This window comes from Cornus florida, unplaced genomic scaffold (assembly GCF_030987335.1).
Source record: "Cornus florida cultivar Cherokee Brave unplaced genomic scaffold, ASM3098733v1 CherokeeBrave_3.0.0_Hap2_Chr04, whole genome shotgun sequence".
Taxonomy (NCBI): domain Eukaryota; kingdom Viridiplantae; phylum Streptophyta; class Magnoliopsida; order Cornales; family Cornaceae; genus Cornus; species Cornus florida.
In genome coordinates, this window is record NW_026775574.1 from 33,862,075 (window position 1) to 33,879,403 (window position 17,329).

Below are 17,329 nucleotides of genomic sequence, written 5' to 3' on the forward strand. Positions count from 1 at the left end.
ACTTGTTAGCTGTTTATCTTTAGACTAATGTTGTTGTCGTTACATGCATTAATTTGACAAAAAAACAGAACATCCCACTTAGGTTATCACTTGTGGAAACTTAATTTATTGAAATATATATTTGTGATATTTTTGGCACTCTGATTATGGCCTAACCTCTATTTGTCGTATGCGAAGTAAAATTATATGATATTTTGGCACTCGTATAACGTGATTGTCGTTATATAATATTATTATAAAATTGAACTTTTCATTTAAGTCATTATTCATACATTTGTTTCTCATAATCTAATTTGTTGATCACAGTTGTGACACTATCATGTGAAACGTAGCAAATTCAGGTGTGAATGTGTGACTTTATTTGTCATTCGTGAAATTAAGTTGAATGAATGCACTATAATATATATATATATATATATATATATATATCATGACGAAGAAGTTTAGTTTTTTAAATAACGTGATTGTAAAAAGTGAACTTTCAAGTTGAATTATTACCAATTGATTTGCTTAACTGGTGCTTTGTTGTTTTTTTCTTGATGACATTTGTGACACTTTCATAAGACATGACAAATTCAGGAACGGCTACAAATGCACTACATGATAAAAACATAAAACAAAAATAATCATCACGAGGGATAATATCGATTCTTGAAGTAACATGATTTTTCACTTTTTAATTCAATCATAATCAATAGATTCTCATAACTCAAAAGTTTATTTTCTTGATGACAGTTATGGCACTTTAACATAGGGCTGCAATTTGGGCGGGCCCAATCCGAAATAATCCAAGTTCAGCTCTAAATTTTATGAGCTTGGACAATGTTTTTCTAATTTTGGTTTGGGTCTAGGCTATATATTTTGAGTCCGAATTTAATTCGGGCTGGGCTTGGGTTGATATTGATGAAGCCCGAAGCCCAATCCGAACTCGAAAATATTATATGTATTTGTAATTATACTCAAGTCACAAGAGTGTAGTAGTTAATGTGGTAGTGTGCTTAAGATTTATATTTAAAGGTTTTGTATTCAAGTCATAAGAACAAATTCTATCTATTATACTGTAAAGTGGTACAAATGCATTCTACAACAAGAAAATGAAAACTACCATGAGTTTGTTTTCAAAAGTAAACAAGAAGACTCTTGCGGTAATGGAGAGCTACTAGTCCAATTCCTAAGCCTTGGGGACTAGGCAACAAATTAATCATAAGACATATGCATCTATGAATTTGACTTTTTACCAACAATAATGGTTTTCGGTATGACGATTAATGGGTTATTCCTTCTCCCGTATACTTGATTTTACTTTCAATGAAGCTCGAACACCCGGTCTCCCTTTTGGGGAGAAGGCCTTGTATGGCTATTGCACCTTTTGTCCCCTCTTTTAGAGTAGTGTTTTTTTTTTTTTTTTTTTTTTTTGAAAGACTTGAGTGAAAAACGGATCAAATATTTATAATGTGAGTTATGAAAATCAATTAAACTGATCTTTTCTTTGGAAATAGGCCTTCTCTTTTGAAAATAAATAAACTGCTCTCTATGATGCATGCATATGTGGAACAATTGAAGGGTATTCTGAAGAACTTTGTCATCGGGGTGAGCTTGGGTAGCCTGGTAGAGGCACTTCTCTGAGCCGTGCTCAAATGATTTAGCTTACACAGTACAATCTCACATTATATGTTTGGCACCTTTTTTCCAATAAAATGCTCAGACGTTTTTCTCGTATCAAGAAAAATAATTGCATCAAATGAAAGTCAGACACCATCTCTTTTATTGTATTGATATTCGATAGGTATTGCCAAAAAATGAATGAACACATAGGTTTCAAGTTCGAATGACAGCCAATAGGCCAATAGCCCTATCTCCTGATCTATAACATGTTTATGCCACCAGATGATAACAATTTTGCATTATACCTTCACAGTGAACAAATAAAGCTTTAATACGACAGCCAAAGCCACCTGCAACAGAAAGATCCCAGCCACAATCAAGAACCACCTCTCATTTGCAGCCTTAATGTGGTTTCGGAGATTTAGTGCAACAAAGGTTGCCGACATGAACCCAGCTACACCAGCAACCACCCATCTAAACGCTTCCAACGGAACAACAGATAGACACTGCCACCGAAAAAACAAGAATTTTAGTGAGCAAATAGATTTGTATCTCAAATAAAATGAATTTTTCAGCTCAGAACAATGGATCAGGTGAAAATTTTCTATTCTTGGCCCTTGCATGGAATTTTCCTACAATTGAGCATCATGTTGCCTCTGTGTGTGTGTGTGTGTTTTTCAGCTCAGAACAATGGATCAGGTGAAAATTTTCTATTCTTGGCCCATGCATGGAATTTTCCCTGTGTGTGTGTGTGTGTGTGTGTGATAAACTGAAAGCATAAACCCTTACCAGAGCAGGAATAAAGACAAACAGGGAGTAGCCGTAAAGACAGAACAGCTGAACGAGGCCAGATGGGGCAGAGAAGTATTTGAGGATTAAATACAAGCAAAGAGGAACAACGGTGACATAACCATAGAACAAACCAGCAGACCATGTCACCAGATTTATGTCATAGTTCCATTCTTTATTCCGAAGCTTGTGCGCTAAGTATGTAACGAATGTGCCAATGGAAGCCGCCACAAATATCAAGGTAGTGCATATCCAGAATGGTCCATATCTGCTCAGGCATAGGAAGTTATAATAAACCATATGTCCAAATGATGGACAGAGACGAACATACATAATAACATATAACCATAAAAAGAATATGGGCCTTTTTTCCACAAAACAAACAAAAAAAAGAAGAGAGAGAGAGAGAGAAGAGAGAATAGAATATGGACTTGCTAACTTTTACTAAGCCAGAATTAAGTGGCAATCAGTTAAAAAGGGAAATCATAGCACTGCAAAATGTGAAGTTAAACTTGCATATATATATATAGCCTTAGAGTGTAGTGGTGAAACAATGTTCACGTAGCCAGTCAAAAATAGTTGGGAGAAGGCTTTTAAGAGTCGAATAGATAGATATTTAGGTACAAATTTGTTTCTTATTTCCTTATAAGATAATTTTCATGTTTAAACCTCATTGGAATTTACTCCTATCTGTAACAGGGAATCATATAGATGTTTGGGCATGAAATTTGTTTCTCTTTTCCTTATACAACAACAATCAAGCATTTTCCCAATTACTTGGGGTCAGCTACATAAATCCCATGTTTCCATTTCGCTCTATTTAAGGCCATAGTCTCAATCAATTCACATGCTATCATATCTTTATTTACTAACTCTACCCACGTAAACTTTGGTCTTCCTCTTCCCCCTAGTATTACCCCCAATGTGGACAATGTCACTTTTATTAACTGGCGCACTTAAAGGTCTTCTTTGCACTATCTTAACTGTTTTCTCTCATTTTATTTTCAATTGGTGCTACTCTAACCAACTCCCAAATGTGTTCCTATCTAATTCTGTCCTTTCTAGTCTTACCGCACATCAATCTCAACATTCGCATTTCTGCCATTCTCTTTTCCTTATCTGTAAGATAATTTTCATGATTTGAACCTCAAATGGAACTTACTCCTATCTGTAACATGGAACCATATGAGGCTCTCATATCAAGGTTATAAGAAAGATGGTCCAAAATTGAGTTTAAAGTACTTCAATCAAACTCCTACTCTTTACTAGGCATAGAGCGGTAATCTTGGAAATAATGCAATTTTGTCTCTGAAATTGTCCCTTTATGTCAGTTAGTACCATTTAATTGTAAGATTTCTCAGTGAAAATAGTACCAAAACTACCTAAATTATAATAGTCAAAATCCACAGTAATGCCGTAACAAGTAATTTAAAAGGAAAATATGTAATATACAAAGAATTCATCCATCACCAAGCGTAGAACCTAATATATATAATAACTCAAATCCAAATTAGTATCATTAAAGTTATATTGAAATAGAACTGGCAGTAGTGCTACCTGGGAATGAGTATAAAACCTCTGCTAGGGTTTTTCAGGAAGGAAAAGAGCAGAAAAAAGAACAGAGGACGAGAATGAGAAAGATGAATATTTTCAAAATAGAGGATGCAAAAAGGGTCATCTATCCCCCTGATTGCAGAAGAAAGTTGAACAAGGTAAGAGAAGAAAAGAGGAAGAATGGAAGGGATGGAGATGCAGATAGAAGACCAAGAATCTTCAATAAATTCTATTAAATTTCAATCAAAAGATGAACAAGGTAAGAGAAGAAAACAGGAAGAATGGAAGGGATAGAGACGTAGATAGACCAAGAATCTTAAATAAATTCTATTAAATTGAAGATCATCAGCATAGTGCCTTAATTGAACCTTTATATAGGCTTAGTTCCCAACAGTAATAGTAACAAAAGCTGCCTAACCTTGTAAGACACTATATCACAGTGGATCGGCAAGAATAATTCTAAAAATCTATTCCAAGCCTCATTGCAATTTTAATCTTTCATTCGCAAATACAAAAATAAAAAATTTAACAGATTGTCAATGAAATCAAAGTTCTAACCTATAATCCATAATTCCAATTCTATTGCAGTTTGGGACAAAATCATTTTAATTACTTGTAATGGCAGATCATAGTAATACAACAAACAACAAAATCTGTGCAGTGATCTTTTCAGTTGTTCAACCACATTCTACCCTCGCTTCTTTAGAGCCTTGTGAAAGGCCTCTATTGCTGGGTCTTTCTCTAATGCTTTCTCCTTTCCTTTGGCATTCCATGGTTCTAAAATTGCCAGGTTTAAACCATTATCCCGACCTAGTCATTTTTCCATCTCAGCACATTCTTCACCCTCTTTCTTCTCCACTTACAATGCTTTCTCCTGGTTTATTCCTCTAACACTTGCTCTTCACCAAAAAACTTCTAAATTTCCTTGTCCAGTTTATGGAAGTAGTATCATTTCCTGCATGCTGATGATAGTAAACCCCAAAACTAAGTAATTTTACGAAGTGCATGGACTTAAAAAGTGTTGATTACTTGTGCAACTTTATGATTCACATCAAAGTACTACTTTATGATTTGCATCCTGTGACCCAAAAGGTGACGATTCAAGAGTGATGAAGGATGTAGTGCCCTGAAAATATGCCAGAAATGAAGACAGAGCCAGACAAAGTGCCGGAGATAAATATGATTCCTATGTGTGTGTATCATGGATACTCAAGAATCTTTGAAAACTTCCAATCCTTACATTTTTTCTTAATTAAGCTCTCGAATCTCAAAGCAAGGCCACAGGAGTGTCGTGTGGCTCATTTCCTATAATGTGTTGAACATAAACCAGTCCTACTTGGTATGGCCCCATCATTGCATTTTCTTAAAATAAGCCAAAGAAGCTCAAAGCAAGAGCAGGTGTGGGAGCACCACCGAAATGTCAGTAGCCAAGGGTCAAGAGTTAGGAAACTGAAAGGTTCTTTTCATGTAGGAAGGACAAGATATACAAAATTCTAAATGCATAGACTGCTCACAATCAAAGATACTGACATAAAGGTAAAACATTTACATTACAACAAACCTGAAAATCTTTTTCACAAACATATCTAGGATTAGTATACAAGAGACCAGAAAAATAGTAATTTCTCATATCGCAAAAAGAAGAATTAGATGACTTTTTCTTTTAGTATCAAAAGTTAAAGAAAATGGAAATTATCTATACGACAAGTAAAAATGGAAATTTGAAATTGCTGTCAAATGCCTTTTACCTTGTACAAAAAAAAAAAAGACTCAAGTTTCATGGTAACTTAAATTTGTGTTAGTTTAAGATCTTTTTCATTGTGGACTTATTCTCTTAACCACAAGTCTAACATAGTTCGAAGTGGTAAGCATAGATCCTGGGGTAAGTTTGTCAAGGACGGGGAAGGGTTCAGCAATAAGAACAGGTTGATTGGTCATCTTTGGATTGGCAACTCAAGATTATTAGAGATTGAAGAAATTTCTGGAGACCCTAATTGACAAATTCTGCCATCTTCTCAAGATTAGGTAGTTTTCCAAGTTCACCTTCACCATGCTTCTTGATTTGAAATGGGGCATTTAAAGAGGTGATATATAGCAGGACCAAGGGAATTCTTCAATAAAGAATCTTCCAATGAGGCATGAGTGTTACCAAGACTCAAATCAGTGGACTTCAAGAAGCATTCTTGTGCAAATTGTGGCATTATTTGTGGGAGGAGTTGAGTGGGGTGAAGGGGAGGTGGTCTCTTCCTTGGTGTGTGGCCGGTGATTTTAATGTGGTTAGATCACCAGCAGAGAGATCTACAGGTGGTTCGTGGACTCAAGCTATGATGCATTTTTCTGATTTTATTGATGGTCATCAGCTTATTGATCTTCCTCTTGAGGGAGCTTCTTTTACTTGGTCCAGCGGGAGGGAATCGCCAACTTTTTCTCGGCTTGATAGATTTCTGATTTCCAGCGGCTGGGAGGAGAAGTTCCCGGATGTTGTTCAAGCTGTGCTGGCTAGGGTTACGTTGGACCATATCCCCTTGGTTTTGGATTGTGGAGGTTTGAGATCTCGTTGCACTCCTTTTAGATTTGAGAACATGTGGCTTCGAGCGGATAATTTCCAGGTCTCTTTGCTTTCTTGGTGGGAGGAGAACCCGGTGGTGGGTACGTCCAATTTCATTCTTGCAAGCAAGCTTCGACTCCTGAAGAATAAGCTCAAAAGGTGGAATAAGGAGGAGTTTGGGAATTTGGAGTGGAAGAAGAATAGGGCTTTGGCTGATATTGCCGAGATCGATAGAATGGAAGGGGAGGGTGTTCTTTCTGAGTCTCATCGCACTAGGAGAGCAGCTTGTCAGGCAGAATGTGTGGAAATTGCTCTATTGGAGGAAATCTCGTGGCGCCAGAAATCTCGGGCCTTATGGCTCAAAGAGGGGGATCGTAATACCAAGTTTTTTCATAGAACTGCTAATGCTCATAGGAGGGGCAACCATATTGGGCGACTGTCTGTGGATGGTACGGTCTTGTCTACAGAGGAGGAGGTCTGAAATGGTATTGTCTCTTTCTACCAAAGGCTTTATTCTGAGCCTCTTCGATGGAGGCCAAGGCTTGATGACCTTCATTTTGACTCTATCTCTGTTTTGGAAAGGGATGGGCTGGAGGTTCCCTTTTCGGAGGTGCTGAAGGCTCTCAAGAGTTGTAATGGCGATAAGGCTCCAGGCCCCAATGGTTTTACTATGAGATTTTTGCTGGAAAGTTGGGAGGTGGTTAGGCTTGAGATTATGAGCACTTTTCATGAGTTTCATTCCACGGGGAGATTTGAGAAATCACTGAACGCATCCTTTATTGCCCTTATTCCTAAGAAGGGTGGTGCTACTAATGTCAAGGACTTTAGACGAATTAGTCTGATTGGGTGTATCTATAAGATCATTGCGAAAGTCCTTGCGCTTAGGCTGAGGGAGGTGCTTGATGGAGTTGTTTCTGAGTCTCAGAATGCCTTTATTGGGGGTAGACAGATTCTGGACTCGGCTCTCATTGCCAGTGAATGCGTGGATTCTAGACTTAGTAGTGGTGTTCCTGGTGTTCTTTGTAAGCTGAATATCGAAAAAACCTACAATCATGTCAGTTGGAATTTCCTGTTGTATCTGTTGGAGAGGATGGGTTTTGGTGCGAAATGGAGGAAATGGATTACTACATGTGTTTCCACTGTCAGATTTTCGATTTTGGTTAATGGGTCTCCTACGGGATTCTTCGGTAGTTCTCGAGGTCTGAGGCAGGGGGACCCTCTTTCCCCATTTTTGTTTATTATTGTTATAAAGGCCCTTAGTAAGCTGATGAGAAGGGCTGTGGATTTGGGGTTTATTAGGGGTTTCAAGCTCGGCCCTGAATCGGTTCAGCAGATGGAGATTTCTCACCTTCTTTTTGCGGATGATACTATTGTTTTCTGTGAGGCAGAGGTGTCCCAGTTGCAGTATTTGAGATATGTTTTGGTTTGTTTTCAGACTGTCTCTGGTCTGAAAGTCAATGTGGGTAAAAGTGTGCTTGTCCCTGTGGGGGAGGTGCAGGATGTGGATTCTCTGGCTGCTGTTTTAGGCTGTGGGACGCAACGCTTCCCTATTTCTTATTTGGGTCTACTGCTGGGGGACTCGGCTAGGAGGGTGGGAAGTTGGGACCCGGTGATTGAGCGGGTCGAGAGAAGATTGGTTGGTTGGAAAAAGCAATATCTCTCCAAGGGTGGAAAAGTCACGTTAGTGAAGAGTGTTTTGTCAAGCCTTCCAACATACTTTCTCTCGCTTTTTAGGATTCCAACCTCTATTGTGGGAAGACTGGAGATGCTCCAACGGAATTTCCTTTGGGGGGGTCGTGGGGAGGAGTTTAACTATCATCTTGTCAAATGGGATCAGGTTTGTAAGCCTCTTCAGCTTGGTGGTCTCGGAATTAGAAGACTGGCCCCTTTTAATAATGCTCTTCTAGGCAAGTGGCTTTGAAGGCTCGGCAGCGAAAGACATAGATTATGGAGAAAGGTCATTTCTTGTCGTTTTGGGGAGGAGAGAGGGGGGTGGTCAGCTAGGCCTGTTAGGGCTGCTTATGGTGTGGGGGTGTGGAGGTCCATTAGGAAGGGATGGGATGAATTCTCCAAACACATCAGATTCAGAGTTCGGGATGGAAGATTTGTCAGGTTTTGGGAGGATTCCTGGTGTGAAGATAGGCCTTTGGCTCTGTTGTTTCCAAGATTGTTTAGGATTGCTGTTGACAAACATGCTATGGTTACTGACTGCTATCGTCTTGATAGCGGGACGTTGTCTTGGGATGTGTGATTCAGGCGACCTTTTCAGGATTGGGAGTTGGATGATGTCACTGGATTGTTGGCCCTTTTGTATAGACAGGAATTGGATGGCACTGGTGTGGATTCCTTGTTTTGGGTGCCTTCTTCTAATGGGACGTTCCAGGTCCGGTCATTCTTTGTGCGCCTTCTGTGGGTTTCATGGGTTGCCCTTCCCGTGGAAGACGGTGTGGCTCTCTAAGACGCCCCTTAGGGTGGCCTTTTTTGTGTGGACTGCAGCTTAGAGTAAGATTCTGACTTTGGACAATTTACGGAAGAGAAGACATATCATTATTAACCGATGTTGTCTTTGCAAGTGTTTTGGGGAGTCCGTGGATCATCTTCTGTTGCATTGTCCTGTTGTTTATGAATGTTGGAGTCTTTTGCTTGGTTTGTTTGGCATCCATTGGGTCATGCCTCAGACTTCTCGAGGATTACTTTATATCTGGAGGGGCCAATGGGTGGGAGCTCAGGCTAGAGACTTCTAGAGGGTGACCCCTCTTTGCATTTGGTGGAGTCTTTGGAAAGAGCGGAACAGAAGATCTTTTGATAAGGAGTCCTCTATTGGAGAGCTGAAATTTTCTATTATTTGTACCCTTTTTTGTTGGGGTTGGGGGAGGGATTATTCTTCTTTAGAGGACATTGTTCATAGATTCTGTTTGTGTATATCTCAGGACGTGTTCCCCTTTTGAACGCTTTCTAATACATTTTACTTATCAAAAAAAAGTTTTACCTAGCATCAAAACCATTGACATAAAGTAGCATTTCTATGCAAATTGTTGAACAAAAAAGAAACAATATTATTTTCAGTTAAGCCATCATCGTGTTCTAGTTTGGAGGTTAATATCCAAGCGAAAAGATAGCCTCTCATGCTTCTGTTTCTACTTCTCACTTTCGAAACTTCTCTTTCTTTAGTGAAAGGAGTTATCATGCTTCATTTTGTCCTTTTTCCTTCCCACCGGTAAAGATTGTTTCTTGTACTATCAGAAAGAAGAACAGAACAATTTTCTTCAACATGTTGAGGCTATGGTTGAACAAAGTATATGTAATTTAATTTTTCTGTTCTGAAAATTTTGTAAAATAACCTTCCCACACCTTTGATTTATGGAAAACCTGTTTAAATAATGAACAATTAATTCAATATCTTTTGGGGTAGTAAATGTGTACATTGCTCATGCAAATTAATATTAAGTGTTAGCATATATGATACCACAATTTATAGTATGACTTACCATAATAGCAGAGATTTGACTATGCATACGTTAGCATATATGATAGCCACTATTTATGGAATGACTTACCATAATAGCAGAGATTTGACAATGCTATAGAATATGCCATAGAATATGCTTCAGAATAAGTTGTGATTTGATTTAGATTTGATTTAGTTTCCTTTCTTGTAATATGAGCATGTGTTCATTTTATCTATAAACACTAGAGCTATGAATGAGTAATTCATATTATTCAAGCCTTTACGCAATTCTCTCCTTTCTCTTCTTTTTATATTTCTACTTTAAGAAATGTTGCACCCATAATTCTTTTCCAGAAAACGACAGTTGCCCAAAGGACCATAAAAGTATAAACAACATCATTTAGACTTTCTACAGAATTGAGAATCCATAATATTTTACTTCACAACCAACATCAGCTTTTTCTGGGATTATTAATTTCTAAGAAAAGAATCACACATCTCTTACGACACATAGCTTAATAACAGTACTTTTATTTGCTTTAGGTACCACAATCTGATAAAAAAAATTTACTTTAAAAAGAATAATAAAACAGGTTATGTCAATTGTCAACTCAAACTAAAGAGACAAGAAGTGAAATTTTCCGCCTTAAGTGTAAAATTTTTTAATCAATTTCAAATTTGCAAATGAAATGTTTGAAACCCAGCGAGAACTTACAAATCTGGGTTATTAGCAGTCTTTTCAGAAAAGCTTCCTTTGAACGGAAAAAGTGAATCTTTAATCCTCTCTAGGACATCTGATGTGTCAACATCAAAGTAGGGCTTATAAGCAGCAACTGTGAATGTCCGGAACCAACCACTTGGCTGAGGTTCATCAGAACCAGACACTGGTTTTGAAAATGTATCTACATCAACCAAAATAAACAAATTAATAAAAAAAATTATAGTTTCAGACACTTTTTTTTAAAACAAGAAACAAAATTCAAATCGAAACACAGAAAATGACAGGCCCAATCAGAGAACAATGCAACTTTCTAGCCAAATCAACTTCTTCTTTCAAGGAACTAAAAGTCCCCAAGTATCCCCCATAAAAATTTCACTCAATTCAATATATGGACGGGGATCCAGTATAGGTGTGGGGTGAGTTTCAGAAGAACATCTGTTTGTAGTGGAGAACTAACAATGGGTTAGAATCCGTTGCAATGATAGCGCGTAAAGAACGTTTTGCCAGATCATTTATAAACTGCAGTGAAGAGTCATTTATGGCAGACCATTTGACAACCAACGATGGTCGATGGTCGATGGTCGAGTGGTGTGAGAGCTTTATATATTTTATCCATAACTGCTGTTTGAATGTGTAAGGGAGAAAAGGAGACGGTGAACCATTTCCTATTGCATTGTGGAGCTGTTGTAGAGGTTTGTTCTCATATTACTATTTAGAACGGCATGGACAGTGCTGAGGTCTGTTGTAGAGGTAGTGCAGGCTTGGCAGGGCTTTTGAGTAGCTTGGAGAGTAGCCCATCTGTGCCTGTTTAGATGTCTTGAAGAAAATATATATTTGTGTGTAGAAAATCTTTTGAGGGATTTGAGTTGCATTTGGAAAGGCAGAAGCATGTTTTATTCACCACACTTTACCGGGGGATTCAGGAAAAATTAAAAAATAAAAATTCCCAGGGGTTCTAATCTTTTGACGATAGTTTGGAGAGTTAGTTGAACTGCGAAAATACATTGTTTTCAGGTTGCCTGACCCGCGTTAGTTTCTGTTCCTTGCACATACTGTCAGTACATAGGTCGTGCCCCTTTGGTGCTCAAAAGTGGATTTAGCTTACTTACGAATACACACACACACACACACACATATAAATCAAAGAAATTTAGCCTATTGGTAGGAGAAAAAAAGAAATCTGTGTACAGTCCCAACGAACCAAGAATACTAAATGCAATGCATCTTCAGGTACAAATGTAAACTATGAATAACATGGTTGAAATGTCTAAGAAAGTAAATTAATCATTTCAGAACCTTCTAGATTAGCTACCTCTAGCATTCTTCAACACAAATAATTGTACAGCATCTTACATATTTAAAGGTCAAGGAAGGATAAACTATAAAGACAACATTTGTTTTGTGGTGCGCAAACCATTCCTTTGTCTTTGAAACCATCCACCTAAAGAGCTGTGTCAATGCACCCCACTGTTGCTGTGAGAGATATCACATACTCCTGTTGAATGATCTTAGTCTTCTCTCCCATCATAAATCTCATATTTGGGCTACTTCTCATGAGGCTATTTATGATTTTCTTATTTTGCAAAGGATCTATTTTACCATCCTTATTTAGCAACAATCACCTTGTGAACATGTCATTTCAGGACAATCAAGCACTTGAAACAATAAACCATAAGTAGATATACCGTTTTCCCATAGAAGCTCTTTTAAGTTTTGATGCATATACGTGGCTAAATGAAAGGATCAAACTAATCCATGCTCCACTCGTAAGTCTAATTCTATGATAAAATGATTTACTATGGGTATCTCCTGAACGTTAGCTTAGCAAACAATTCATTTCTACAATGGTTAAAGAGGTTGTTTAGCTGAACTGTGTGATACACTGTTTCCAGGTTGCCACATCACGTTTGTTTCTGTTCCTTGCACACACTGTCTGTACATAGGTTGTGCCCCCTCGGTGCTCAAAGTGGATTTAGCTTACTTAACAAAACACACACACACAAATATATATATATATATATATTAGCCTTTTTGGTTGGAGATAACAAGAAATTTTCGTGTACAGTCACCACAACCCGGAAATACCAAATGCAATGCATTGTCAGAAACAAAAGTAAACCATGAATTATACCGCAAAGTTTAACAAGGTTGAAATATCTAAGAAAGTAAATTAACCATTTCAACACCTTCTAGATTAGGTACCACAAGCATTCTTCCGCATAAATGTGTACAGCGTCTTACAAATTTTTTGGGTATAGGAAGGATATAGACAATATTTGTTTTGTGGTGCTTAAACCATTCCTTCGTCCTAGAAACCATCCACCTAAAGAGTTGTGTCAGTGCAATCCCTACTGTTGCTGTGAGAGACATTACATTACTCCTGTTGAACGATCTTAGTCAACTGTCCCAGCATATATCTCATATTTAGGTTATTTCTCATGAGGCCATTTGTGATTTTCCCTACCCTTATCTTGCAAAGGATCTACTCTACCATCCTTATTTAGCAACAATCACTTTTTGGACATGTCATTTCTGGACAATCCAGCACTCTACACATCAAAACATACACAGATATACTGTTTTATCCATCGAAACCTCTTTTGAGGTTTGATATATATAGATGACTAAATGAAACAATCAAACCAATCGATGCTCCACTTGTCCAACTCCTATTCTATGATAACATGATTTGCTTTGGGTGTCTGAATCTCCTGAGTCCTGAACATCAGCTTATCGAACACTCCAATCCTACAATAGTTGGAGAGGTTCTTTAGTTGAACTGTGGATACACTGACCTCGCGTTTGTTTCTGTTCCTTGCACACACGGTCGGTACATGGGTCGTGACAATCATAAACACACATATAGATATAAATTTGAAAAGTTCAGCCTTTTGGTAGGAGATAACAAGAAATCTTTGTTTATAGTTGACACCAGCCAAGAATACCAAATGTAATGCATCATCGTGTACAATTGTAAACTATGAATTATTCCACAAAGTATAATGTGGTTGAAATGTCTAAGGTAAATTAACCATTTCATCACCTTCTAGATTAGGAACCTCTAGCATGCTTCCACCATTATTAATTGCACAGCATTTATGCACAGCATTTATGGGTTAAGGATAAAGACGATATTTGTTTTGTGGTGCTAAAACCATTCCTTGTCCTTGAAACCATCAACCCAAAGAGCTGTGTCAATGCACACTCAATTGTTGCTGTGAGAGATATCACATTACTGATGTTGAACAATCTTAGTCAACTCTCCCAAATCCCATCATCAATCTCATATTTGGGTTAGTTCTCACGAGGCTATTTATGATTTTCCCTACCCTTTTCTTGCAAAGTATCTACTTTACCATCCTTAGTTAGCGACAATCACTTTATGAACATGTCATTTCAGGACAATCCAGCACTCCACACAATAAACCATACACAGATATACCATTTCCCAATAGAACCTTTTTGAGTTTTGATAGATGATTAAATGAAACAATCAAACCAATCCATGCTCCACTAATCCAACTCTAACTCTATGATAACATGATTTAATTTGGGTATCTCCTGAACATTAGTTTAACTTATCGATAACTGTATAACTATCAGCCACCGGTATTTGTGTCAAACTGACAATTAGCACCAATGAGGCAAAAGACCATTTTTCATTACAGCAACTGCACTGCAGATCTTGTATGCCATGTGACTGACAAAAATCTAATGTTGCATAACTTGATCAAAAGAAACATAACAAATCCTAAAAGTTGTATCATATAATATATCAATCAACAGCTTTGCTACTTCATGGTTCAATTGCCTCATTTATATGGAAACTTTATTTGGTAAAATTTTGTCCATGAATGCATGTTTCATTGGACATAGCGCATCAGCAAGACCACCAAACAAGGACAAGTGAGGTGGAAAAATGCTCTCTGCGACTATTTAATCTATAGAGTAATGTTTTATGGTAAAAAGAGCATGAAATAAGATGTGGATTAATGCTGCAATCCTCCTGCCTGACTCCTTTTGAAGAAAATCATATTCCATTAATGACAGGATACCTTCCGCATTTCAGGAAAGCGGAAATATTGGAGGATCTTCTCTTCTTTCCTTCTTCTTCTTCTTTTCCCTTTTTTTCTTTCTTTTGGGTTGTTTTCAGATCTTGCAATTTGTTTATTTATTCTAAATGTACATACTGTACCCCCTCTATAAAGTCTAACTCATTAACCAGCACATATCACCTGCATTGCATAAATTAAAGTACTTATTCTATATAAGTAAATACTTAATCCAAAACGTGGGTAAATGCAAAACAAAGACTCGACGCCATGGTTTCGGAATCCAACATATTACAAACTCATAATGTACCTCCATCTATCATTCGTGCACTAGTTTGTCATAAACAAGTTCTTGACAGTTCTTTATTCATAACCAAGTATTTCATTCATGCATGCTCACAAGAACCAATATCCAGGTCTGAATTCATTAAATGATCTGACTCTATTACAAAATATTAAATAGGAGAACTTATTTTATTTGTAAGTAACTAATTTACCCAATACAAGGAGAGTTTTAAAGCAAAAGGCTATACCATCAAAAACAAACATATCAGAACCTCGTCTTTCTCGCTATCAATTGTTAAGTTCTAGTTCTTCAATCATAAATGAATTCTTCTTCATTCGTACAAGCCATGAGCACCACGTAGTTAACAATACAATAATAGCTTGTTAAAGACCTTCCAATAAAATGGTATACATCCATACCTGATTGAACTAAAATAAGAATACAAACCAACACAGACCACTAGTTTAAATGTTGAACAATTATTGCCACAAACACAAACAAATTCCTCATCCTCATCAGAAATGACAACTTCGAGAACCTCTTTTAAAAATTATTCAACCAAGATATGGCCAGCAAATTATTATGGATTTTAAATTGCAACCATATGTCGATCTGAAACCTTATATTATTTGTTTTATTTCATAGTTCATGTTTGCCATTCAGATTTTGTTTTTCAAGTGCTGAGATTATTCAAAAAGCATAATGCTAAGAAGGTTTAATAAAGGAATGAAACAAGACATAATTTAAAGTTTAACCAAGAAGTGATAATGAGCTTTAAAACACACATTTTAACAATGAACCACAACAGTGGATTAGTAGGGCAGTTTAGAAAGATAATGATGGCATTCGTTAGGAGAGAACATGAAAAAAATGAATTTGTTTCTCGCTTGTAATTTTACCTGGTAAGTTTGAAACTGTGGCTAGTTAAATGCAAAAAGGTTCTTTTTCGTCACAGAGGCGATGTAACAGCAAGCAATTCATGTAATCTAATACTCTATAACTAAATCAATGCAACGATACTTTTCAATTGATGCATTACTATGACATCATTGTATTTTCAGAGCATAGTGCTAATATACATGCAGCAAAAATATTAAATTCTTTGTTTCTGCTACTGCTAGTGAATGTCATGGTAATATACACCATTGCTATTTGCTAAGGGCTTGAATCTAACACCCAAACTCTATGATCTCAAGTCAATTCAGAGAATTAGAACCTTAAACGTCAGGCATCAATTATTCACCAATAATGACTCTAGGACTTACTCTTAACACCGGGAACATTATGCACCCAACTACTGTTTAAGTTCTAATGTTCCCTAAATACAACCTTCAAATATATTTAAATTCACAAAACCAGATCAAATTGCATCAACACAAATATATAAAAAAATATACATAACATACCATCGGCATCGCGAGGAGGTCCAGAACCACCGGAGATCTTCCCCTGAGCACCGGAAGGCGGGAATGTCTGGAGATTCGAATCTGAAAAAAAAAAAAAAAAAAAAACCTCCAAAGATCAGAACGAAATGACAGATCATATAGCAAGAAACAGAAAAGAAAATTAAATCCGGAGTTTGGAATTCCAAAAACTATACGTTACCAGAGAATTTGACTGTAACATGACCCGGATCTGACACGGACTGCGAAATCGAGAGAGATTATAGAGTGAGATCTGGAGAACTAATTTGAGATAATCTAAATGAGAATTATCAAGATATATAGAGAGAAAATTAGCGAGAGAATGAGGGAATTTACTGGTACAGATCCGCTGACTTGCTGATTATCTATGCTGGTGTAATTGCCTGACATCATCTTGTTTCAATCTTTATAAGTAATTGCTATTTTCTTATATGATTATAATTGGCAGCAAGGTAAAGAAATTTTCCTCTTTCTCTACGTGGGTTTGTTCTTCGCCTTCTGCTCCGACACAGATCTACTTCGTCTCGAATGCGTCAAACCCTTATTTCGTTTTCTGTGACCCCCAGTTTCAGCGTTTTGTCATATTTCTTCTCTTGGTTTTTTATTGGATAAGTGCCAAAATAAATAAGTTGACCACGTTATTAGTTTTGAATAATTTAATAGATGGTAAATACGAAAAAAAATAATAATAATAATAATAATAAATAAATCAGTATACAGTAACTAAATAAAACGTAATTACATATACGATAATTTATATAAAGTAATTTCGTATATGACAAACACCTAGGATATAATTTGCCCTCGGGCACTTGATTTGATTTTAGCAAATTACTATTGAATTACAATTATATTATTTAACTAAAAAAATTATTAAAAATTAAAAAGTCTAAATTGCCCAC

The 17,329-nt window shown here is 36.9% G+C and overlaps 1 protein-coding gene across 1 annotated transcript; it reads right to left on the reverse strand.

The window, feature by feature from the left end:
• Positions 1 to 1,732: 1,732 nt before the first annotated feature.
• Positions 1,733 to 17,023, reverse strand: LOC132303131 (uncharacterized). Its single transcript, XM_059800246.1, has 6 exons — positions 16,764 to 17,023; positions 16,609 to 16,648; positions 16,410 to 16,490; positions 10,660 to 10,846; positions 2,395 to 2,662; positions 1,733 to 2,111 (listed from the first exon to the last, which is right to left on the reverse strand). The coding sequence occupies exons 1-6, from the start codon at positions 16,818 to 16,820 to the stop codon at positions 1,905 to 1,907; spliced, it is 840 nt and encodes a 279-aa protein (XP_059656229.1). The 5' UTR covers positions 16,821 to 17,023; the 3' UTR covers positions 1,733 to 1,904.
• Between the last annotated feature and the right edge of the window lie 306 nt (positions 17,024 to 17,329).

What these genes read in the sequence shown, in the direction of transcription:
- LOC132303131 (XM_059800246.1), bottom strand. Translation starts at nt 16,820, where the DNA reads ATGATGTCAGGCAATTACACCAGCATAGATAATCAGCAAGTCAGCGGA. An exon ending in TGTTACAGTCAAATTCTCTG is followed by an intron (nt 16,491 to 16,608) that starts GTAACGTATAGT and finishes TTTTTTTTTCAG; the next exon opens with ATTCGAATCTCCAGACATTC. An exon ending in ACCTCCTCGCGATGCCGATG is followed by an intron (nt 10,847 to 16,409) that starts GTATGTTATGTA and finishes TGGTTGATGTAG; the next exon opens with ATACATTTTCAAAACCAGTG.